The 25,482-nt window shown below is 47.0% G+C and overlaps 1 protein-coding gene across 2 annotated transcripts in view; it reads left to right on the top strand.

The window, feature by feature from the left end:
• Nucleotides 1–25,482, top strand: part of vac14 (vac14 homolog (S. cerevisiae)) — a 406,574-nt gene that overhangs the window by 118,317 nt on the left and 262,775 nt on the right. For both annotated transcript variants that reach the window (XM_070897766.1, XM_070897765.1), the window contains exon 12: nt 3,597–3,741. In XM_070897766.1, the coding sequence (XP_070753867.1) occupies nt 3,597–3,741 (145 nt within the window). The remainder of the gene's footprint in view (nt 1–3,596; nt 3,742–25,482) is intronic.

Here is a 25,482-nt window from a genome sequence, read left to right as displayed (position 1 = left end):
TGGCCTCAACTACTTTCTGTAGTAGAGAATTCCACAGGTTCACCACTCTCTGGATGAAGAAGTTTCTCCTCATCTCGGTCCTAAATGGCTTACCCCTTATCCTCAGACCCCTGGTTCTGGACTTCCCCAACATTGGGAACATTCTTCCTGCATCTAACCTGTCTAAACCCGTCAGAATTTTAAACGTTTCCATGAGGTCCCCTCTCATTCTTCTGAACTCCAGTGAATACAAGCCCAGTTGATCCAGTCTTTCTTGATAGGTCAGTCCCGCCATCCCGGGAATCAGTCTGGTGAATCTTCGCTGCACTCCCTCAATAGCAAGAATGTCCTTCCTCAAGTTAGGAGACCAAAACTGAACACAATACTCCAGGTGTGGCCTCACCAAGGCCCTGTACAACTGTAGCAACAACTCCCTGCCCTTGTATTCAAATCCCCTCGCTATGAAGGCCAACATGCCATTTGCTTTCTTAACCGCCTGCTGTACCTGCATGCTAACCTTCAATGAATGATGTACCATGACACCCAGGTCTCGTTGCACCTTCCCTTTTCCTAATCTGTCACCATTCAGATAATAGTCTGTCTCTCTGTTTTTACCACCAAAGTGGATAACCTCACATTTATCCACATTATACTTCATCTGCCATTCATTTGCCCACTCACCTAACCTATCCAAGTCACTCTGCAGCCTAATAGCATCCTCCTCGCAGCTCACACTGCCACCCAACTTAGTGTCATCCGCAAATTTGGAGATACTGCATTTAATCCCCTCGTCTAAATCATTAATGTACAATGTAAACAGCTGGGGCCCCAGCACAGAACCTTGCGGCACCCCACTAGTCACTGCCTGCCATTCTGAAAAGTACCCGTTTACGCCTACTCTTTGCTTCCTGTCTGACAACCAGTTCTCAATCCACGTCAGCACACTACCCCCAATCCCATGTGCTTTAACTTTGCACATTAATCTCTTGTGTGGGACCTTGTCGAAAGCCTTCTGAAAGTCCAAATATACCACATCAACTGGTTCTCCTTTGTCCACTTTACTGGAAACATCCTCAAAAAATTCCAGAAGATTTGTCGAGCATGATTTCCCTTTCACAAATCCATGCTGACTTGGACCTATCATGTCACCATTTTCCAGATGCACTGCTGTGACATCCTTAATAATTGATTCCATCATTTTACCCACTACTGAGGTCAGGCTGACCGGTCTATAATTCCCTGTTTTCTCTCTCCCTCCTTTTTTAAAAAGTGGGGTTACATTGGCTACCCTCCACTCCATAGGAACTGATCCAGAGTCAATGGAATGTTGGAAAATGACTGTCAATGCATCCGCTATTTCCAAGGCCACCTCCTTAAGTACTCTGGGATGCAGTCCATCAGGCCCTGGGGATTTATCGGCCTTCAATCCCATCAATTTCCCCAACACAATTTCCCGACTAATAAAGATTTCCCTCAGTTCCCCTCCTTACTAGACCCTCTGACCACTTTTATATCCGGAAGGTTGTTTGTGTCCTCCTTAGTGAATACCGAACCAAAGTACTTGTTCAATTGGTCTGCCATTTCTTTGTTCCCCATTATGACTTCCCCTGATTCTGACTGCAGGGGACCTACGTTTGTCTTTACTAACCTTTTTCTCTTTACATACCTATAGAAACTTTTGCAATCCGCCTTAATGTTCCCTGCAAGCTTCTTCTCGTACTCCATTTTCCCTGCCCTAATCAAACCCTTTGTCCTCCTCTGCTGAGTTCTAAATTTCCCCCAGTCCCCAGGTTCGCTGCTATTTCTGGCCAATTTGTATGCCACTTCCTTGGCTTTAATACTATCCCTGATTTCCCTTGATAGCCACGGTTGAGCCACCTTCCCTTTTTTATTTTTACGCCAGACAGGAATGTACAATTGTTGTAATTCATCCATGCGGTCTCTAAATGTCTGCCATTGCCCATCCACAGTCAACCCCCTAAGTATCATTCGCCAATCTATCCTAGCCAATTCACGCCTCATACCTTCAAAGTTACCCTTTAAGTTCTGGACCATGGTCTTTGAATTTACTGTTTCATTCTCCATCCTAATGCAGAATTCCACCATATTATGGTCACTCTTCCCCAAGGGGCCTCGCACAATGAGATTGCTAATTAATCCTCTCTCATTACACAACACCCAGTCTAAGATGGCCTCCCCCCTAGTTGGTTCCTCAACATATTGGTCTAGAAAACCATCCCTTATGCACTCCAGGAAATCCTCCTCCACCGCATTGCTTCCAGTTTGGCTAGCCCAATCTATGTGCATATTAAAGTCACCCATTATAACTGCTACACCTTTATTGCATGCACCCCTAATTTCCTGTTTGATGCCCTCCCCAACATCCCTATTACTGTTTGGAGGTCTGTACACAACTCCTACTAACGTTTTTTGCCCTTTGGTGTTCTGCAGCTCTACCCTTGTGGTAGCTTGGTGTACAACGGTCATCACACGTTTTAAAAAAAAAACAACACGCACAGGCATCTTCCACCCTTCCGGATGTAGTTCAGGACCTGGAATAGTAGGTCCTTCATTGAAACACCTGTGAACTCATCCCTTTTTGGCATAGAAGCGGGTCATCCTCGTTTCGAGGGACCGCCTATGATGATATTTTCACTCGCCCTCCTTTCTTGAATAGTGGGTTTAGATTTGCTACCTTTCAATCTGCTGGAACCGTTCCAGAATCTAAGAAATTTTGGAAGATTAGAACTAATGCAGCCACTATCTCTGCAGCCATTTCTTTTAGAACCCTGGGTTGTAGACCGTCAGGTCCAGGGGATTTGTCAGCTTTTAGTCCCATTAGTTTCTCCAGTACACTTTCTCTCCTAGTATTAATTAGTTTAAGTTCCTCACTTTGATTAGCTTCTTGGTTCCCCACCATTTTAGCTTTGCTTTTTGTCTTCCACTATAAAGACGGATACAAAATATTTGTTTAAAGTCTCTACTATTTCATTGTTCCTCAATATAATTTCTCCTGTATCAGCCTCTACTCTTTTGCTACTCTCCCTTTTTACAGACTTGCAGAAGCTCTTACAATCTGATTTTATATTTCTTTAGCTAATTTACACCCATTCTATTTTCTCACTATCTCAATTTTTGATCATTCTTTGTTGTATTCTAAAACTCTCCCAATCCTCAGGCTTACCAATTTAATACTATCCATAACTTCTTTAGTTAACCACGGATGGGTCACTTTTCCCATGGAGTTTACATTTCTCAATGGAATGTATATTCGTTGAGAATTTTGGAATATTTCTTTAAATGTTCTGACAGTGGCCATTCTTCATATGAGCCAGGGTCATAAGCAGGCAGCTGACATGGTTCCACGCATTTTTGAATGTTGCTCTGGCTGACACCAGATAAGGCAGCATAACCCAAGAAAAAGAGAACCTGCAGCCTTTCTGGTCTGTAGCTTACGCACTAATCTTTGTGAGCACGGTAAGGATCGTAGAGTTATCAGGTGGTCGTGCTCTGATATGATACAGTTCCTGTTACTTTGCAGCTGATTTTATTCCCCCATCCCCTACCCCAATACCTTTTTGAATACACCTTGGTAAACCTGGTTATTACTTGTGCAGGATAGACCGTTCTCAGGAGACCCTCGACTTGGATGGAATTGTGTTGGTGCTAGATCGCCATCTTCATGATACAGTTACAGGGATGATGACAAGGATTGCCGTCTTGAAGTGGTTGTATCACCTTTATATCAAAACTCCCAGGAAGGTAAGAGACATAGATAAAATCCAGCATAGTCCCAGCCAATGTTCCCCCTTTTTTGGATGGGCGGCCTCTTTATGAGCCTGCGCGGCCCATTCGCAGTTTTGCGCATGTGTGGAACTTAACATTGGGACAGGCAGTCCCGGGGCAGGCAGAGAGCTGCCTGGTCGCACAGCTTCGAGGGAATGTTGGTCCCAGCTGTGCATGTCTCATTCTATGTTAGTGCTGTAAGCCCAGTGTTAGTTGCAACAACTTTCATTTATATAGCGCCTTTAACATAGTAAAATGTCCCAAGGTGCTTCACAGGAATGAACAAAATTTGACACCGAGTCACATAAGGAGATATTGGGACAGATGACCAAAAGCTTGGTCAAAGAGGTTGGTTCTAAGGAGCATCTTAGAGGAGCAAAGAGAGGCAGAGAGGTTTAGGGAGGAAATTCCCGAGCTTGGGGCCTTGGCAGCTGAAGGCATGGCTGCCAATGGTGGAGCGATTTATAAGCAGGAATGCGCAGGATGCGCAATCGTCCCGATTTGGAGGAGCGCAAAGATCTTGGAGGGATATAGGGTTGGAGGAGGTCACAGAGCTAGGGAGGGTCGAGGCCACGGAGTGATTTGAAAATAAGGATGGGAATTTTAAAATCGAGGGGTTGCTGGACCGGGAGCCAATGTAGGTCAGCGAGCACGGGGTGATGGGTGAGTGGGCCTTGGTGTGAGTTAGGACACGGGCTGCCGAGTTTTGGATAAGCTCTCAAGTTTATGGAGGGTTTAAGATGGGAGTCTGACCAGGAGTGCATTGGAATAGGTCCAGAGGTAACTCGGGCATGGATGAGGGTTTCAGCAGCAGATGAGCTGAGGCAGGGGTAGAATTAGGCCGACACCCCAGTGTGTATTAAAAATATCAGTTTGTTTGCGTAAATCGTGCTCATTGTATCCACACCTCCGAGGTAACACTGCTGTCTGCAGGAACTTACTGTGCATTCATTGCCTGCCTATGTAACAGTGACTACACTTCAGAAAGTAATTCATTGTGTGCAAGTTGCTCTGCTGTATCCTGATTACTTCATAAGCTGTTATAAATGCAAGTTAATATTTCAAACACACACAACTCGGCACAAGGCAGAGGAAACTGAGAAACCGGAATCACAATGCAACTTACAGGAAGTGAGATTCTTTGGGAGTACTTGTGATTTCCCCACTACTCTGCCACGTGAAGTGTGGGGGCATCTGTTGCCAGCGTCTGGGGTTCAGCTGCTCCTGCTCAACAAAGGAGAACTGAAAAGGGGGTGAGGGGAAGTGTTCTGGGACTAGTTACATTTGGAAGTATTCAGGTGGCTAAACAAACTTTGTTCGTGTTGGATGGGTTAATGTCTCCACAAGAATAAACACCAGTTAGCTTTCTTTTAAAGGCTGATTGTGTTTCTATGCAAGAGGCTGAGTGCACTTGGCAAAGGAGAACAGTGAGTTTTAGAAGCCGAGATGTTGCAGGTGAAGAGAAGGGAGCAGGATTTTGCAGGTCGATGACTGGCCTTGGGGAAATCTTTGCTTCATTAACCGGCGATCCTAACATGATCCCTCTCGAGTGACCCTTCCTGAACAATGGATTCGTGTGGAGGATGGTGCACAGAATTGGACGTACTGTGATGCATTCTACAATGGATTAGCCTGTCTGCCAGATGCTGGAGCGAGGCATGCGCCGGCCAGTGTAACTGTACCTCAATAGCACTCCACGCCTTCAGGAGGGGAGAGATGTGGAGAAGGTCGGGAGGGCTGCACAATGAATCCCACCTGTTCTCGAGACACATCGCAGCAGTGGCTGCAGAGTCCGATTACATGTTGGTGGAACGGCAAGCGGTGAACGACAGTAACTGACGGTGATCCTTAGAAAAGCCCGTGATCAAGTAATTCTGTAAGTGGGCATCCCATGCGAAACTAATCTGTGACAGCGGACACCAGTACAAATCGCTCTTCCGAATTAATCCCCACTAGACTGTCAAAAGACCAGCTGAGCGCTCCAGCACCTGTGGCGACAGATGTTGTAGCAATGCTGTGCTGTAGCTTTTGGGAGCATCGACGAATGGGCGGATTGGTCTCATGGAATCTTGGCCTTTATTGCAAAGGGGATGGGGTATAAAAGCAGGGAAGTCTTGCTACAGCTATACAGGGTATTGCTGAGGCCACACCTGGAATACTGCGTGCAGTTTTGGTTTCCATTTTTACGAAAGGATATACTTTGGAGGCAGTTCAGAGAAGGGTTCACTAGGTTGATTTGGGAGATGAGGGGGTTGACTTATGAGGAAAGGTTGAGTAGGTTGGGCCTCTACTCATTGGAATTCAGAAGAATGAGAGGTGATCTTATCAAAATGTATAAGATTATGAGGGGACTTGACAAGGTGGATGCAGAGAGGATGTTTCCACTGATGGGGGAGACTAGAACTAAAGGGCATGATCTTAGAATAAAGGGCCGCCCATTTAAAACCGAGATGAGGAGGAATTTCTTCTGAGGGTTGTGGATCTGTGGAATTCGCTGCCTCAGAGAGCTGTGAAAGCTGGGACATTGAATACATTTAAGACAGAAATAGACAGTTTCTTAAACGATAAGGGGTTATGGGGAGCGGGCAGGGAAGTGGAGCTGAGTCCATGATCAGATCAGCCATGATCGTATTAAATGGCGGAGCAGGCTCGAGGGGCCGTATGGCCTACTCCTGTTCCTATTTCTTATGTTATGTTATAGCAATGCTGTGCTGTAGCTTTTAGGATGAACCGAGGAATGGGAAGCTTGGTCTCGTATGGGAGGAGAGGCGAAAGAGCAGTTTGACCAAATTGAAGTTCTAACAGTGTCTCCCAAAGCTGAATCTCGTGCCCCAGTGAAGTTCCGCACTGAAAGGATTGAGTATAAACGGGTGCCAACAGTTACACCGTCCGGTTGTGTCGGTGTTCAGTGTGTGAAGGTGCGTGGCTGCTTCCTCAAACACTTGTGCAGTGTGAAAGATTGTCCCGATGTGATTCAGGGCTTGGCTGCGATATTGGGTCGCTTACAGTGACCGTTCTCCGTCTCTCTTCGATGGGCCGACTGCTCTATGGGTAGATTAACTACTCCAAACAGAAATTAGCATCTTATTGAAACCCCAACAAAATTAGCTGGGCTCAGTGCTATTTACAATATACCAGCTATTTACAATGTACAATAATGATTTGGATGAAGTAATTGAGTGTAATATCTCCAAGTTTGCAGATGACACTAAGCTAGGTGGCGGTGTGAGCTGTGAGGAGGACGCTAAAAGGCTGCAGGGTGACTTGGACAGGTTAGGTGAGTGGACAAACGCATGGCAGATGCAGTATAATGTGGATAAATGTGAGGTTATCCACTTTGGGGGCAAAAACACGAAGGCAGAATATTATCTGAATGGTGGCAGATTAGGAAAAGGGGAGGTGCAACGAGCCTGGGTGTCATGATGCATCAGTCACTGAAAGTTGGCATACAGGTACAGCAGGCGGTGAAGAAGGCAAATGGCATGTTGGCCTTCATAGCTAGAGGATTTGAGTATAGGAGCAGGGAGGTCTTACTGCAATTGTACAGGGCCTTCGTGAGACCTCAGCTGGAATATTGTGTTCAGTTTTGGTCTCCTAATCTGAGGAAGGACATTCTTGCTATTGAGGGAGTGCAGTGAAGGTTCACCAGACTGATTCCTGGGATGGCAGGACTGACCTATGAGAAGAAACTGGATTGACTGGGCCTGTATTCACTGGAGTCTAGAAGGATGAGAGGGGATCTCATCGAAACATAAAAAATTCTAACGGGACTGGACAGGTTAGATGCAGGAAGAATGTTCCCGATGTTGGGGAAGTCCAGAACCAGGAGACATAATCTGAGGATAAGAGGTAAGCCATTTAGGACTGAGATGAGGAGAAACTTCTTCACTCTTAGAGAGTTGTTAACCTGTGGAATTCCCTGCCGCAGAGAGTTGTTGATGCCAGTTCATTGGATATATTCAAGGGGGAGTTAGATATGGCCCTTACGACTAAAGGGATCAAGTGGTATGGAGAGAAAGCAGGAAAGGGGTACCGAGGTGATCAGCCACGAACTTATTGAATGGCGGTGCAGGCTCGAAGGGGCGAATGGCCTACTCCTGCACCTATTTTCTATGTTTCTGTTTCTAGCCCATTTATGTGTGTTTCTTTGGGGAAAATAGAAGAAAAGAACATGCTTTATTTAGTGTTAAGTATGAGTGAGGTTCAAGATATGATTGTGCAGTTTGTTTATCTGCTCACATATCCGCTACCCCCACCCCAGTGATTGCAAGGTATCCATTCTGCACAATTCCTCTGCAAGATCAGCTCAAATGTTCTGCTTTAGAAATGTTTGCTTTTGATCTCCCAATAGTCCAGTTCCTTTCCTGACCTATTGAGGATATAGAAAACCCCTCCGTGGAGTCTTGCTTGACACAGCAATGTGAAATATCGATCCTTCCTGTAGTAAGCTTGGCTGGTTTGGTGGCACTGTCTCCACTGAGCCGTTAGGTCGTGGGTTCGAGCTCCACTCCAGGACTTGAGTACATCATCTCCGCTGGCTCTCCAGTGGAGTACTTGCTCAATGCACCATCCTTTGGGTAAGGTATTAAACCAAGGCCCCACTTGTTGCCAGTGCTTCAGGTGGGACCATTACAGAGTTCTCCTGGTGACCTGGTCAAATTTACCCTCAACCACCACAGCCAAAAAACGCATTAACAGGTCATTCATTTTGCCTATTGTGGGATGTTGCTGTGTGCAAAATGTTTGCCAACCTAGCCACTGCATTTCAAAGTAGTTCCTTGTGTGTGAATAGCTTTGAAGAATTCGAGCAACCTGCTACCCTCGTGTGAACTCGAGGGTATGTGGCTCCTGAGTGACTTTTCCCTGATGGGAATTTATTCCTGTATGTGGGGATTGCTTTTCAGTCTGGCCCAGCTCATTCTTCTTTTAAAGATGCACTTTCATTTCCTAACGGGAAATTAGAGAGTGGTTATGTGACTGGACCAGTAGTCCAGCCTGGACTAATAATCTAGAGGTCACAAGTTCAAATCCCACCGTGACAGTCAGAGAATTTGAATTCAGATTTTAAAAGATATCTGGAGATTAAAAAATCTGGTCTCCGTACAAGTGACCATGAAGCTGTCGGGTTGTCTTATAAACCCAACTGGTTCACTCGTGTTTTTATTTAGAGAAGGAAACCTGCGTGTCCTTACCTGGTCTGGCCTACTTGTAACTCCAGTCTCACACCAATGTGGTTACTCTTTGAAGTGGACGAGTGAGCCAACTTTCCCAAGGTACCACTCCTGCCCTGGAGTGTGGTTTCACGGATGGACAATAAATGCCGGCCTCGTCAGAACAAATAATAAACCAACATTTCACAATGTGCCCTTTCTTACCATGGTGTGCATCTAAAACACGGAGTGCGCTCTGCTGAGCAGCCCACAGCCAGGATGGTCTGTGAAGTCCTGCTGTGCAGAGTGTAAATAGCACCTAGTTTGTCCATCTGTACATACTAGAAACCAGGATCGTGAACACCATGTGGAAAAGTGCACTGACGGTCGTCGTTATTACATAAATCTCTGTGCGCCCAATTAATGAACTGTTGACTCTGGTCAGCAGCGTGTTTCACATTTTATTTTAAACCTGCAATTTTTTGTCCTGTCCTGGAGTGTGGCTTCGCAGATATAGGTTGCCCTCCAGTGCGTCCATGCCTTTGTAACCTCGAGACTTGACTACTCCAACATACTCCTGGCTGGCCTCTTACATGCTACCCTATGCAAACTGGCAGTCATCCAAAACTTGGCTGCCCGTGTGTTAACTCTCACCAAGTCCTGCTCACTCATCACCCCTGTGCTTGCTGACCCACATTGGCTTCCGATTAACCAACGCTTCCGATTTCAAAATTCTCATCCTTATTTTCAGATCTCTCCCTATCTCTCTAATCTCCTCCAATCCCACAACCCGCCGAGATATCTACGCTCCTTTAATTCTGTCCTCTTGAGCATCCCTGATTAGAATCGCTCAACCATTGGTGGCTGTACCTTCTGTTGCCTAGGTCCCAAGCTCTTGAACTCCCTGCCTAAACCTCTCCACCTCTACTGCTCTTTCCTCATTCAAGACACTCCTTAAAACATAGCTTTTTGGCCAAACTTTTGGTCACCTGCGCTAATTTCAGCTTATGTGGCTCGGTGTCAAAATTTTATCGCACAATACTCCTGTGAAGCGCCTTGGGACGTTTCACCACGTTGAAGGCGCTATATAAATACAAGTTGTTGTCTCACCCCTTCTTCCCGTGTGAGGTTTGTCATTCATGTGGATAGGTGGCTATTGGGAGGAATGGCATTCTTGGCTGGTTTTCTCTTTCCTCCCCTCCCTTAACCCAGCAGCATTGAGACCGCTCATATGCCCCACCACAGCCTGAGCTGAAATTAGCTGACTCGGCCCAGGCTGGGGATCGAACCTGGAACCGGTCTGATCTGTGTGGATCGACCACATTAGATGAACTGGCTGGTCTATTGGGGCAGCTTTATTTCATGATTTAAATACTGCTCACCCACACGCATCCTTTACAAAGATGGCTCTAACACTGAGATGCCATCAGTTTGCACGGGCAGCAGTATTGATCTCTGTACAGCTTTGTTGTGCAATCAATGAGTTGTTCAAGAGGATAATTTATGGCCACTTTCTTTTATAAACTGATTTAAGTGTTCCTAGTACAGCGGGGTCCACAGTATGTCAGGAGTTGTGATGGAGCCACTGTTGGCAGTTTCAGTGAAACAGACAGAAGCGAATAGTTGTGTTTGGACTGATGCTAACGGTTGGCAAGAGTTTACAACCCACCCCCAGTTAATCTCACTTGGTGGTCTGTATTCACAGTGAGAGGCTGAACTGCATTAGAAACAATTTCACAGGTGCTTCTAAAATCAATGTAGCTGGCATGAATTGCCTTTTATTAAATAAATCCTCACAACACCCTCCCTCTCCAGTTCATTGTCTTCTCCCTCTCCTGATGGTGCTGACTTGTGTTGGATACCAGTTCCCACAGGTCCCTGTTACACTCAGAACCCATATTATTTAACAGAACATAAGAATAAGAACATAAGAACATAAGAATTAGGAACAGGAGTAGGCCATCTAGCCCCTCGAGCCTGCTCCGCCATTCAATAAGATCATGGCTGATCTGGCCGTAGACTCGGCTCCACTTACCCGCCCGCTCCCCGTAACCCTTAATTCCCTTATTGGTTAAAAATCTATCTGTGACTTGAATACATTCAATGAGCTAGCCTCAACTGCTTCCTTGGGCAGAGAATTCCACAGATTCACAACCCTCTGGGAGAAGAAATTCCTTCTCAACTCGGTTTTAAATTGGCTCCCCCGTATTTTGAGGCTGTGCCCCCTAGTTCTAGTCTCCCCTACCTGTGGAAACAACCTCTCTGCCTCTATCTTGTCTATCCCTTTCATGATTTTAAATGTTTCTATAAGATCACCCCTCATCCTTCTGAACTCCAATGAGTAAAGACCCAGTCTACTCAACCTATCATCATAAGGTAACCCCCTCATCTCCGGAATCAGCCTTGTGAATCGTCTCTGTACCCCCTCCAAAGCCAGTATATCCTTAAGTAAGGTGACCAAAACTGCACGCAGTACTCCAGGTGCGGCCTCACCAATACCCTATACAGTTGCAGCAGGACCTCCCTGCTTTTGTACTCCATCCCTCTCGCAATGAAAACCAACATTCCATTCGCTTTCCTGATTACCTGCTGCACCTGCAAACTAACTTTTTGGGATTCGATTCCCGGTCAGGGAACATTGTATTTGCGGTGCTTCGAAATGCAATGCTGTTCCTGAACAAGCTTGCAGCTCACCTCGCTGTTGTTGCCCCAATCATCAGCAGCGCGTCATGATACAACAGACACTTCCAAAAAGAGTTTCATGCACAAGGACCCCCAGGTCCCTCTGCACCTCAGCATGTTGTAATTTCTCCCCATTCAAATAATATTCCCTTTTACTGTTTTTTTTTTATTTCCCAAGGTGGATGACCTCACACTTTCTGACATTGTATTCCATCTGCCAAACCTTAGCCCATTCGCTTAACCTATCCAAATCTCTTTGCAGCCTCTCTGTGTCCTCTACACAACCCGCTTTCCCACTAATCTTAGTGTCATCTGCACTAAGCACTAGTGTCATCTGGATTAGGAACAGGAGTAGGCCATTTGGCCCCTCGAGCCTGCTCCACCATTCAATAAGATCATGGCTGATCTTCTACCTCAACTCCACTTTACTGCACTGTCCCCATATCCCTTCATTCCCTTAATATCCAAAAATCTATCGATATCTGTCTTGAATATACTCAAAGACTGAGTCTCCACAGCCCTCTGGGGTAGAGAATTCCAAAGATTCACCACCCTCTGAGTGAAGAGGTTTCTCCTCATCTCAGTCCTAAATGACCCCTTATTCTGAGACTGTGACCCCTGGTCCTAGACTCCCCAGCCAGAGGAAACATCTACCCTGTCTAGCCCTGTAAGAATTTTATATGTATCAATGAGATCACCTCTCATTCTTCTAAACTCTAGTGGATATGGGCCTAGTCTACGCAACATTTACATGTAACACCATTTTATTCAAGCGCGAGCTCAGCCTGTAGGTGTTGGCAGATTATTTGACTGCATGGGGCATCGCAGATTCACCTGACCCTGACCTGGTGTATGTACATGCACACACATTTTTTCACTGAACGGTGATCAGGAGTGGAAACCCTGGCTGATTTAAATTTTTTTTCACTTTTTTTAACCAAAAAGGCACTGAAGCCGTTTGTGTTAGGAATATAGGGAAGTATTCAGAGTAGACACTGAGCTTGAGGCCTTTCTACATAACCTCGGGACATGTTTCCTGTTCTCAGCTCATGCAGGGCCCCTCCTACAGGGCTGGGGCAGCTTCACCTCCTCATTGTGGTCATTGGGTAAATGCTCGCTGGCCAATTGAGACAGAAAGCTCGGCAAAATACCTCCAGCTTCCCCACAAGTGTCGTTCAGCACGCTATGTTTGTAGTGTCTTGCAGGCCAGGGCTGCGCCGATTTCCGGGCTGCTCCCTCTAATGGCCCCGTGATGGTCTTCAGGCCGGGGCCATCACAGGCAGCAGCCCTAGGCGGCAGACCACTGAAGGGAGCAGCGCGTACTGCTGCAGGAGAACGACGGCTGTGAAGCCAGGTTGTTGATTGCAGTGTGGGCAGGCACAGCAGGAGGGGTGAAGGAGCGGCAAGAGTTCGTAGAGGGAAGTGACCGGGGTCCAGGAGAGGCGTGAGTTCGGGGCCCAGAAGAGGCGAGGGCCCAGGGGCAGCACGGGCCCAGCCCACACTGCGATATGTGTGCGCACTAGGTCTGCGCAGCAGAGCTGGTCGCCAGTCGCCCTGGTTAACCCTTGCCACTGGACCAAGACCGAGCTCTGTCAAGCCCTTGTGGTGGCTAGTGTGCGATGGTCACCACACGTTAATAAAATCCACGCACAAGCATCTTCCATCCTTCAGGATGTAGTTCAGGATCTGGAATATTAGGTCCTTCATTGAAGCACCTGTGAACTCATCCCTTTTTGGCGTGGAAGCAAGACATCCTCACTTCGAGGGACTGCCTATGATGATGATGTTTATAGTGTAATCATAAGCTTGTTCTTTATATATTTTGGAGTTCACTATTACTAGATAACTGAAGCAATGCGATCTCCCCCTGTAGCCGTTTGGTATAGCCCTCTGTTAAACCACCCTGGAGCAGTCCAAAGCACAAACCTCCCCCTCATTTGGCACAAACTTTGCCGTCTCGCTCAAGTGACCAAGACGGCTGGTGTAGGAGTGGGAGTGCGGCACTGGGGACCTCCAACACCTTGTTGAGGCAAAGTGTTTTGTTCTCCTGGTCTGATCGGTACGACACTTAATCGAGGACCCCGATGCTAAAATAGGCTGCAGGAAGTGGAAAAATATTCAACTCTAGGTTCGGACACCTTCAGTTTGAACACAGACTTGATGTGACACGCAAGGAAGATTTTTTTACACAGAACGTTGTTAGAACATGGAATGCCCCACATGGAAGTGCGGGGAGCAGAATCCATAATAAGCTTCGAAGGGGGAGAGGGGATCAATATTTGAAAGTTAAGAAAAAGAAAGACCTGCATTTCTATAGTACCTTTCACAACCTCAATGCCACAAAGAGCTGTAGCCAATGAAGTACTTTTTGAAGTGTTGTCACTGTTGTAATGTGGGAAACGCGACAGCCAAATTTACACACAGCAATGTGATAATGACCAGATAATCTGTTGATTAGTGAAGTAGGCTGAGGGCTAAATATTGCTCGGGACACTGGTGAGAACTCCCCTGCTCTTCGAATAGTGCCATGGAATCTTTTCCATCCACCTGAGGGCAGACCACGACTCGGTTTAACGTCTCATCCGAAAGCTGGCACCTCCAACCCTGCAGCGCTCCCTCAGCACTGCACTGCTGTGCCAGCCTCAATTATGTGCTCAGTCTCCGGAGAGGGGCTTGAACCTGCAACCTTCTGACTCTGAGGCCAGATTGCTACATCTGAGCCACAGGCTGGCACATCAAAAAAGATTCAGGGAAAGAGCGAAGTAAAGAGCTCTGAGTAGATACTTCATTCTCTGCTTATTGAATGGTGGTGCAGGCTCGAAAGGCCGAATGACCTACTCCTGCACCTATTTTCTATGTTTTCTGGAGCCTGTGTTTCTGCACTGTTCTGCCCCTGCTAACCGTGGTGCTTCCTCAAACAGATGTTCTTTACACCGAATCATTGACTCTGCAGATTTACATATAGCACTGTACTCTCAATGTGGGCCTTGTGCAGGTCCTGCGATTATAGAAGCGTTGAACTGCTCAACTCGCTCATCCCAGTGAGCTGACATCAAAATCTCACCACTCCCACAGCTGCTGTAAAAGCTCGTGCATCTCAACAGTGCTGTTTGAGGAAATTAACTTTCTAAAAATAAAACCAAATTAAGCCAGGCCTATAAACGTCTTAACCCCCTATGGACTGCCTGCAAGATGTAGGTTTGGTCTTTCGTCTTTTGTTAGCCTCCGCCCTACTTTGGCTTCCGAATAGCCCAAACAGCCAATAGGAGTCGATTGCAGGGTCTTCATTCTTCCGAGACTCCTTTATCTCGTACTTGTTTTCCACAGGAGGTTATGCTCAACCTTCTGTAAAACCCTGGCTAGTCCTCAACTGGAATATTGTGTCCAATTCTGGACACCACACTTTAGGAGGGATGTCAAGGCCTTGGAGTGGGTGCAGAAGAGATTTACTGAAATGGTACCAAGGGTGACCATGGTACCCTGTGCCCGAGGAGCTCCTCCCGGAGTCGCAGTGTGGATTTCGTCCCCTACGGGCCACAACGACATGATTTTTGCAGCACGACAGCAACAGGAAAAATGCAGGGAACAGTGCCAGCTCTGATATATGGCCTTCTTCGACCTTACAAAGGCCTTTGGCACCGTCAACCGCAAAGTCCTTTGACACTGTCCTACGTTTCGGATGCCCCCAAAAGTTCATCACCATCCTCTGCCTGCTCCACGACGTGATCCTTACCAACGGATCCATTACAGACCCAATCCACGTCTGGACCGGTGTTGAAGAAGGCTGCGTTATTGCCCCAACCCTCTTCTCAATCTTCTTTGCTGCCATGCTCCATCTCACAGTCAACAAGCTCCCCGCTGGAATGGAATTAAACTACAGAACCAGTGGGAACCTGTTCAACCTTCGCCATTGTTGTGTATCTGTAAAGCATGCACTTCCATGTTCTGCCACCAGGGAGCTCATCCCCTGAAGTCCCAAGGGATCCCAGCATCCCTTGGGAGCACTGTATATAAGCCGGCCCCTAAGGCCTGTTCCTCACTCTGGAGTGTCTTATTAAAGACTGAGGTCACTGTTACTTTAACCACCCTGTTGCAGCCTCATCTGTGTTAAGAACACAATAACTGGCGATGTGAATACGACTCCAACGCAAAGATGCAGCAAACTGTGGGCATCCTGGAAAAGTTTTCGGAGAGTGAGGACTAGGAAGCCTATGTCGAACGGCTAGACCAGTACTTTGTAGCCAACGAGTTGGACGGAGAAGGAAGCGCTGCAAAAAGGAGAGCGGTCCTCCTCACGGTCTGTGGGGCACCGATCTACAGCCTCATGAAGAATCTTCTGGCTCCGGTGAAACCCACAGATGAGTCATATGAGGAGCTGTGTACACTGGTTCGGGAGCACCTTAACCCGAGGGAGAGCGCGCTGATAGCGAGGATACGGTTCTATACATGCCAGCGATCTGAAGGTCAGGAAGTGGCGAGCTACGTCGCCGAACTAAGGCGACTTGCAGGATAATGTGAGTTTGATGGCTACCTGGAGCAAATGCTCAGAGACTTTTTTGTTCTGGGCATTGGCCACGAGGGCACGGTGCACGAACTGCCACTCTGGATTGTCCCGGGCGATGGCCCCACACTGCTTAGAAGGAGCTGGCTGGGCAAAATCCACTAGAACTGGGATGACATCCGAGCGCTATCACATGTCGATGAGGCCTCATGTACCCAGGTTCTGAACAAATTTCCTTCCCTTTTTGAGCTAGGCATTGAAAACTTTTCTGGAGATAAGGTGCGGATCCACTTGGTCCCAGAGGCATGACCCATTCACCACAAGGCGCGAGCGGTACCTCACATGATGAGGGAGAGAATGGAAATCGAGCTGGACAGGCTGCAATGCGAGGGCATCATCTCCCCAGTGGAATTCAGCGAGTGGGCCAGCCTGATTGTTCCAGTACTCAAAAGTGATGGCACGGTCAGGATTTGCGGCGATTATAAAGTAACTATTAATCGTTTCTCGCTCGAGGACCAATACCCGCTATCTAAGGCAGACGACCTATTTGCGACACTGGCAGGAGGCATGACGTTCACCAAGCTCGACCTGACTTCGGCCTACATGACGCAGGAGCTGGAGGAGTCTTCGAAGGGCCTCACCTGCATCAACACGCACAAGGGACTTTTCACCTACAACAGATGCCCATTTGGAATTCGGTCGGCTGCAGCGATCTTCCAGAGAAACATGGAGAACCTACTCAAGTCGGTACCACACACAGTGGACTTTCAGGATGACATTGGTCACGGGACGGGACACCGCCGAGCACCTACAAAACCTGGAGGAGGTCCTCCAGCAACTGGATCGCATAGGGCTGCGGCTGAAGAGGTTGAAATGCGTCTTCATGGCAACAGAAGTGGAGTTTTTGGGGAGAAAGATCGCGGCGGACGGCATTCGGCCCACAGAGGCTATCAGGAATGTGCCCAGGCCACACAATGTCACGGAGCTGCAGTCGTTCCTGGGACTCCTCAACTATTTGAGTAACTTCCTACCGGGGTTAAGCACCGTCTCAGAGCCCCTCCATGTATTATTGCGCAAAGGTGAGAACTGGGTATGGGGAAAAAAAACAAGTAATTGCTTTTGAGAAAGCAAGAAACATTTTATGCTCCAACAAGCTGCTTGTATTGTATAACTCGTGTAAAAGACTTGTGCTAGCATGTGACGCGTCGTCGTACTGATTCGGGTGTGTATTACAACAAGCTAACATTGCGGGAAAGCTGCAACCTGTTGCCTATGCCTCCAGGAGCTTGTCTAAGGCCGAGAGGGCCTACAGCATGATTGAGAAAGAGGCATTAGCGTGTGTGTTCGGGGTAAAGAAAATGCATCAGTACCTGTTTGGCCTCAAATTTGAGCTGGAAACCGATCACAAGCCCCTCACATCCCTATTCACTGAAAACAAGGGGATAAATACTAATGCCTCAGCCCGCGTACAAAGGTGGGCACTCGCGCTATCAGCGTATAACTATACCATCCGCCACAGGCCAGGCACCGAGAACTGTGCGGATGCTCTCAGTCGGCTACCACTGCCCACCATGGGGGTGGAAATGGCGCAGCCTACAAACTTGCTGATGGTGGCGCAGGCCGCAGACTTGTTGATGATCATGGAAGCATTTGAAAATGATAAATTACCTGTCACGGCCCGCCAGATTAGGACTTGGACCAGCCAAGATCCTCTGCTGTCCCGAGTAAAATCCCCATTGAAATGCAAGAGCTAATAAAGCTGTTCCAGCAGCGAAAGGACGAGCTGCCCATTCAGGCAGACTGCCTGTTGTGGGGTAACCACGTAGTGCTACCAAAAAAGGGCAGGGAGACGTTTATCTCGGATCTCCACAGCACATACCCAGTTATAGTAATGATGAAAGCGATAGCCAGATCCCACGTGTGGTGGCCTGGTATCGACTCTGACTTAGAGTCCTGTGTACGGCAATGTAGCATATGTGCTCAGTTGAGCAACGCGCCCAGAGAGGCACCACTGAGTTTGTGGTCCTGGCCTTCCAGACCATAGTCGAGGATCCATGTTGACTATGCGGGCCTGTTTCTCGGTAAAATGTTCCTGGTGGTGGTGGATGCTTTTTCAAAATGGATTGGATATGAAATAATGTCGGGAAGCACCGCCACCATTGAAAGCCTGAGGGCCATGTTTGCCACCCAGGGCCTGCCTGACATACTGGTCAGTGACAACGGGCCATGTTTCACCAGTGCCGAATTTAAAGAATTCATGACCCGCCATGGGATCAAACATGTCACCTCGGCCCCGTTTAAACCAGCGTCCAATGGGCAGGCAGAGCGGGCAGTACAAACCATCAAACAGAGCTTAAACGAGTCACAGAAGGCTCACTCCAAACCCACCTGTCCCGAGTACTGCTCAGCTACCGCATGAGAACCCACTCGCTCACAGGGGTGCCCCCGGCTGAGCTACTCATGAAAAGGACACTTAAAACCAGACTCTCACTGGTTTACCCCAACCTGCATGATCAGGTAGAGAGCTGGCGGCAGCAACAAAATGTAAACGATGGTCGCGGGAAGTTGATCTGTGTATGTGCTAAGCTATGGCATGGTCCCAAGTGTATCGCGGGCACAGTGATAGCTAAAGAAGACAATGGACAAATTTGCAGAAAGCACCTGGACTAAACGAGGCTACGGTTCACAGACTGCCCTGAACAACCCACAGTAGACACCACCTTTATTGAGCCCACAACACACACCCAAAGGATCAACGACCCCACGCCGGACCGGGAAATCGAACCCATCACGCCCCTCACCTAGCAGCCCTGCAGGGCCAACAACATGCCAGCCCAGTGAGGGCACAGCCAACACACCAGAACAGGCATTTGTACAGAGGCGGTCCACCAGGGAAAGAAAGACTCCCGACCGTCTCACCTTGTAAATAGATTTCACTTTGACTTTGTGGGTGAGGGGGGTGATGTTGTGTATCTGTAAAGCATGCACTCCCATGTTCCGCCACCAGGGAGCTCATCCCCTGAAGTCCCAAGGGATCCCAGCATCCCTTGGGAGCACTGTTTCTAAGCTGGCCCCTAAGGCCTGTTCCTCACTCTGGAGTGTCTTATTAAAGACTGAGGTCAGTGCTACTTTAACCTCCCTGTGTGCAGCCTCATCTGTGTTAGGGACACAATAGCCGTCTCCAGGCCAGATCCAAGACCACCCCAACCTCTGTTGTCGAGCTATAGTACGTGGCCGACGCCTGCGTCTGCGCACATAGAGGCTGAACTCCAGGACATAGTTGACGTATTTACTGAGGTATACGAAAGCATAGGCCTTACGCTAAACATCCGTAAGACGAAGGTCCTCCACCAGCCTGTCCTCGCCACACAGCACTGCCCCCCCAGTCATCAAGATCCACGGCACGGCCCTGGACAACGTGGACCACTTTCCATATCTCAGGAGCATTTTATCAACAAGAGCAGGCATTGACAACGAGATTCAACACTGCTTTCAGTGCGCCAGTGCAACCTTCGGCCGCCTGAGGAAAAGAGAATTTGCAGACCAAACCCTCAAAACTGCCACCAAGCTCATGGTCTACAGGGCTGTAGTAATACCCACCCTCCTGTACGGCTCAGGGACATGGACCATACACAGCAGACACCAAGTCGCTGGAGAGATACCACCAATGATATCTCCGCAAGATCCTACAAATCCCCAGGGAGGACAGATGCGCCAATATCCCCAGCATGGTGGAAGCAGATTCAATAATAACCTTCAAAAGGGAATTGGAAAAATACTTGGAGAGAAATTTGAAGGGCTTTGGGGTAAGAGCAGGGGAATGAGATTAATTGATAGCTTTCACAAAGAATCAGCACAGGCAAGATGGGCTGAATGGCCTCATTCTGTGCTGTAAGATTCTACGTGATTTACATAGGTCAGCTGACCGTTCCTTTCCCGTGATATTTTAGCTGGTTTCTGCTATCTTCAATCAGCAGTGTCTGACTCCCTGCCGATCTGAGGAAGGGACTTGAACAACTTAATTTAAGACTTTTTTAAAATTAATGTTACCTTTGCTTGGTCAGGGACCATATTGATTAAGCTCCGTGATCTACTGTTCCAGCTCCAGTCGGGTCTGAGAATGACCTGCTGTTTTGCCTTTGCTGGCGTGGGGCGCATGGAATTTAACGCCCCAGGTCAAAGTGGCAGCAACATATTGGTAGATGTGGGTTCGAGGGGCTGGTCTACCCACTTCCCTTCAGTGACACTGAGGGCCCTGGTCATTTGCCAAAGGCCAGACCTGTTAACGTCTCTTGCTCCCATGGATCTCCTTGACGCAATGGCACCTGATTAAGAGTTCCAGATGGTCAATCACCTGTGATTCCATCCTCCTTCCCCAGAATATCAGTGACTCTAATCAAAGCCTGAAGTGTTGCACCTCAACAACAACAACTTGCATTGATATGGTGCCTTTAATATCGTAATTAGATGATCTGTTTCTGATGGTGCTGATTGAGAGGGGAATGTTGGCCAGGCTACATGTAGGAACGCCCTGCTCTTCTCTATATTGTGCCATGGGATACTCCGTATCCACGAGCTGACAGTTGGGTTGCCTCAGCTGAAAGACAGTACTTCCAGCACTGTAACACTCCCTTGGCGCGGTGCTGTGCGGGGCGCTCCCTTGGCGCGGGGCGTTCTCTTGGCGCTGTGCGGGGCGCTCCCTTGGCGCGGCGCTGTGCGGGGCGCTCCCCCTCGGCTCGGCACTCCCACGGGGCGTGGCGCTGCGGTGGGGTGCAGCATTCCCTCGGCGCCCCCTCGGCACTGCACTGATTATTTGCCCGAATCTGAAGTGGCTCTTGTACTCAAGCGTCTGACTCGGAGGCAAGAGTTTTACTGACTCAACCAAACTGACACATTACTCAAATATCTTGAATTAAATTTAGAAATGACCAAAGCTCGAGGCTTTGTAGCTTATCAGTGCAACACACAAAGCGATTGAAATGAGTTTTAATAGGGATTTGCTATAACTGACTGTGCTCAGTCCCTCCGTGCCTTACTGCCTTGTGACAAAATGCAGCTTAATTAACCCAGATAAATGAGATGTGCTTGCTCTGATTGAAGTGTCACCTAAACAGGGTAAAATAAAACGTTGCCAAAGTTTGATTCCACTCGAGTGCTGTTATTAACTCAAAAAATGTACATCCTTTTAACTTGCGTGTACTGATATTTAACAAAGCCCCCAAGTTGTGAGATAAGAACACTCCCTTCTCCCTTAGTTTTATTGGGATAGTGCTGTTAGTTGCCTTTCAAATTACATTTTCAGTGAACGAACTACGTTAAGCCGTCAGTAAGTTGAATGGCTTGTCAGTTTAATTTGATTTGAAATTCCCATTAAACATTTAACAGTAGGAATATTGAACCGTTGAACAATTCCAGCTCAGTCTGGCAGAGCCGGATGCATCATTATCACTGAACAAAGATTTTTTTTAAAACACCCCAATTTCAAGCTACGGAATAGTCGGCCTGACGCTGAATTTAATGAGCCCCATCTTCACCCAGAGTACAGTAAATATTCCGTGGCTGAAACCTGTCCACTGTTGTAAAAGCTAGTTTCAAGGGGAGAAATAAATTGGGTGCATTCTTACTGTAGAAGATTATGGGAATTCAAGTTGAAGGGTTCAAATATATTTTAGGACTGAGTATGAAAATCAAAGTGAAATGCAAATGTGTGTGTGTCGAGGCCCACCCAAACTCCATGTGTAGTGATGGGTTAAGTCATATTTTCGCACGTGCACTGCATTGCTAACGGAGGTGCCGTCATTCGGATGAGACGTTAAACTGAGGCCCAGTCTGCATTCTCAGGTGGACATAAAAGATCCCATGGCACTATTTCAAAGAGGAGCAGGGGAGTTCTCCCCGGTATCCTGGCCAATATTTATCCCTCAATCAACATCACTAAAAACAGAATTATCTGGTCATTATCACATTGCTTTTTGTGGGAGCTTGCTGTGCACAATTTGGCTGTCATGTTTCCCACATTACAACTACCCTCCAAAGTATTTCATTGGCTGTAAAGCGCTTTGGAATGTACTGAGGCCGTGAAAGGTGCTATAGAAATACAATTTCTTTCTTTTTAATTATAGACTATAAGTCATAAACGCAAAACATTGGAAACGTCTAACTAAAAAAGAAAGTCTGTATTGCAGTGAAAAAACCTCTAAAAGCTGCAAAGGGTATTGGTTGGAGGGTACGATGTGCTTTTGGTGCACACTTAGGAAAGTACAAGGTTTCTCATGGCAGCTCAGCAGTAACTTTGCATTTTCCTATCTTGGCTTTAGCTGCTGAGCTTATTCTCTTGCTGGGAAAGCTCTATTGCTGGGTTCAAAGGTTCTGTTTACATTGAGAAGTCCATGTAATGGGACGATTGGTACTTGTGGAAATGTACAGAATATCATTGCGTATGCATTTTTAATTTGTACGGATTTTGGTGATCTAAGTGTCTGAACTGGGGCGTGGACAACCTTTTCATAAGTTACAGTGTCAAGTTTCTGGCATTTTCAGACCCGATCAATCTCTGTCTTTCTTCCTCTCTTCCTCCTTCCACTTATCTCCATCGCAGAAAAGCATCATTTTCTTTTCAAATCCAAACCTATCTATTCTTCTGGTCTCTGGGAGTAAGATTGCTAATGAAAGAACCATCCAGGTCCGAGCAGTCGCTTGGTCCATGCCCCTGCCACTGGACTCAATATCCAAGTCCCCATCACCGGCACACTGTACCTACATCTGTACATTCTACAGGATGCACTGCAGAAACTTGCCACAGTTACTTAGAACATAAGAACATAAGAATTACGAACAGGAGTAGGCCATCTAGCCCCTCGAGCCTGCTCCGCCACTCAACAAGATCATGGCTGATCTGGTCGTGGACTCGGCTCCAATTACCCGCCCGCTCACCATAACCCTTAATTCCCTTATTGGTTAAAAATCTATATATCTGTGATTTGAATACATTCAATGAGCTAGCCTCAACTGGTTCCCTGGGCAGAGAATTCCACAGATTCACAACCCTCTGGGAGAAGAAATTCCTTCTCGACTCGGTTTTAAATTGGCTCCCCCGTATTTTGAGGCTGTGCCCCCTAGTTCTAGTCTCCCCGACCAGTGGAAACAACCTCTCTGCCTCTATCTTGTCTATCCCTTTCATGATTTTAAATGTTTCTATAAGATCACCCCTCATCCTTCTGAACTCCAACGAGTAAAGACCCAGTCTACTCAATCTCTCATCATAAGGTAACCCCCTCATCTCCGGAATCAGCCTAGTGAATCGTCTCTGTACCCGCTCCAAAGCCAGTATATCCTTCCTTAAGTAAGGTGACCAAAACTGCACGCAGTACTCCAGGTGCGGCCTCATCAATACCCTGTACAGTTGCAGCAGGACCTCCCTGCTTTTGTACTCTATCCCTCTCGCAATGAAGGCCAACATTCCATTCGCCTTCCTGATTACCTGCAAACTAACTTTTTGAGTTTCATGCACAAGGACCCCCAGGTCCCTCTGCACTGCAGCATGTTGTAATTTCTCCCCATTCAAATAATATTCCCTTTTACTGTTTTTTTTTTTCCAAGGTAGATGACCTCACATTTTCCGACATTGTATTCCATCTGCCAAACCTTAGCCCATTCGCTTAACCTATCTAAATCTCTTTGCAGCCTCTCTGTGTCCTCTACACAACCTGCTTTCCCACTAATCTTTGTGCCATCTGCAAATTTTGTTACACTACACTCTGTCCCCTCTTCCAGGTCATCTATGTATATTGTAAACAGTTGTGGTCCCAGCACCGATCCCTGTGGCACACCACTAACCAATGATTTCCAACCCTAAAAGGACCCATTTATCCCGACTCTCTGCTTTCTGTTAGCCAGCCAATTCTCTATCCATGCTAAAACATTTCCTCTGACTCCGCATACCTTTGTCTTCTGCAGTAACCTTTTGAGTGGCACCTTATCGAATGCCTTTTGGAAATCTAAATACACCACATCCATCAGTACACCTCTATCCACCATGCTTGTTATATCCTCAAAGAATTCCAGTAAATTAGTGAAACATGATTTCCCCTTCATGAATCCATGTTGCGTCTGCTTGATTGCACTATTCCTATCTAGATGTCACACTATTTCTTCCTTAATGACAGCTTCAAGCATTTTCCCCACTACAGATGTTAAACTAACAGGCCTATAGTTACCTGCCTTTTGTCTGCCCCCTTTTTTAAACAGAGGCGTTACATTAGCTGCTTTCCAATCCGATGGTACCTCCCCAGAGTCCAGAGAATTTTGGTAGATTATAACGAATGCATCTGCTATAACTTCCGCCATCTCTTTTAATATCCTGGGATGCATTTCATCAGGACCAGGGGACTTGTCTACCTTGAGATCCATTAGCCTGTCCAGCACTACCCCCCTAGTGATAGTGATTATCTCAAAGTCCTCCCTTCCCACATTCCCGTGACCAGCAATTTTTGGCATGGTTTTTGTGTCTTCCACTGTGAAGACCGAAGCAAAATAATTGTTTAAGGTCTCGGCCATTTCCACATTTCCCATTATTAAGTCCCTCTTCTCATCTTCTAATGGACCTACATTTACTTTAGTCACTCTTTTCTGTTTTATATATCTGTAAAAGCTTTTACTATCTGTTTTTATGTTTTGCACAAGTTTACTTTCGTAATCTATCTTTCCTTTCTTTATTGCTTTCTTAGTCATTCTTTGCTGTCGTTTAAAATTTTCCCAATCTTCTAGTTTCCCACTAACCTAGGCCATCTTATTGGTTTTTAATTTGATACACTCCTTTATTTCCTTGGTTATCCATGGCTGGTTATCCCTTCTCTTGCCGCCCTTCTTTTTCACAGGAATATATTTTTGTTGTGCACTATGAAAGAGCTCCTTAAAAGTCCTCCACTGTTCCTCACTTGTGCCACCGTTTAGTCTGTGTTCCCAGTCTACTTTAGCCAACTCTGCCCTCATCCCACTGTAGTCCCCTTTGTTTAAGCATAGTATGCTCATTTGAGACACTACTTCCTCACCCTCAATCTGTATTACAAATTCAGCCATACTGTGATCACTCATTCCGAGAGGATCTTTTACTAGGAGATCGTTTACTATTCCTGTCTCATTACACAGGACCAGATCTAAGATAGCTTGCTCCCTTGCAGGTTCTGTAACATACTGTTCTCAGAAACAATCCCGTATGCATTCTATGAATTCCTCCTCACGGCTACCCCGTGCGATTTGATTTGACTAATCGATATGTAGGTTAAAATCCCCCATGATTACTGCCGTTCCTTTTTCACATGCCTCCATTATTCCCTTGACTATTGTCCGCCCCACCGTGAAGTTATCATTTGGGGGCCTATAAAC

Source organism: Pristiophorus japonicus, chromosome 13 (genome assembly GCF_044704955.1).
Source record: "Pristiophorus japonicus isolate sPriJap1 chromosome 13, sPriJap1.hap1, whole genome shotgun sequence".
NCBI classification, from domain to species: domain Eukaryota; kingdom Metazoa; phylum Chordata; class Chondrichthyes; family Pristiophoridae; genus Pristiophorus; species Pristiophorus japonicus.
Note: the sequence above shows the minus strand (reverse complement) of the source record. Positions and strands in the feature narration are given on the sequence as shown.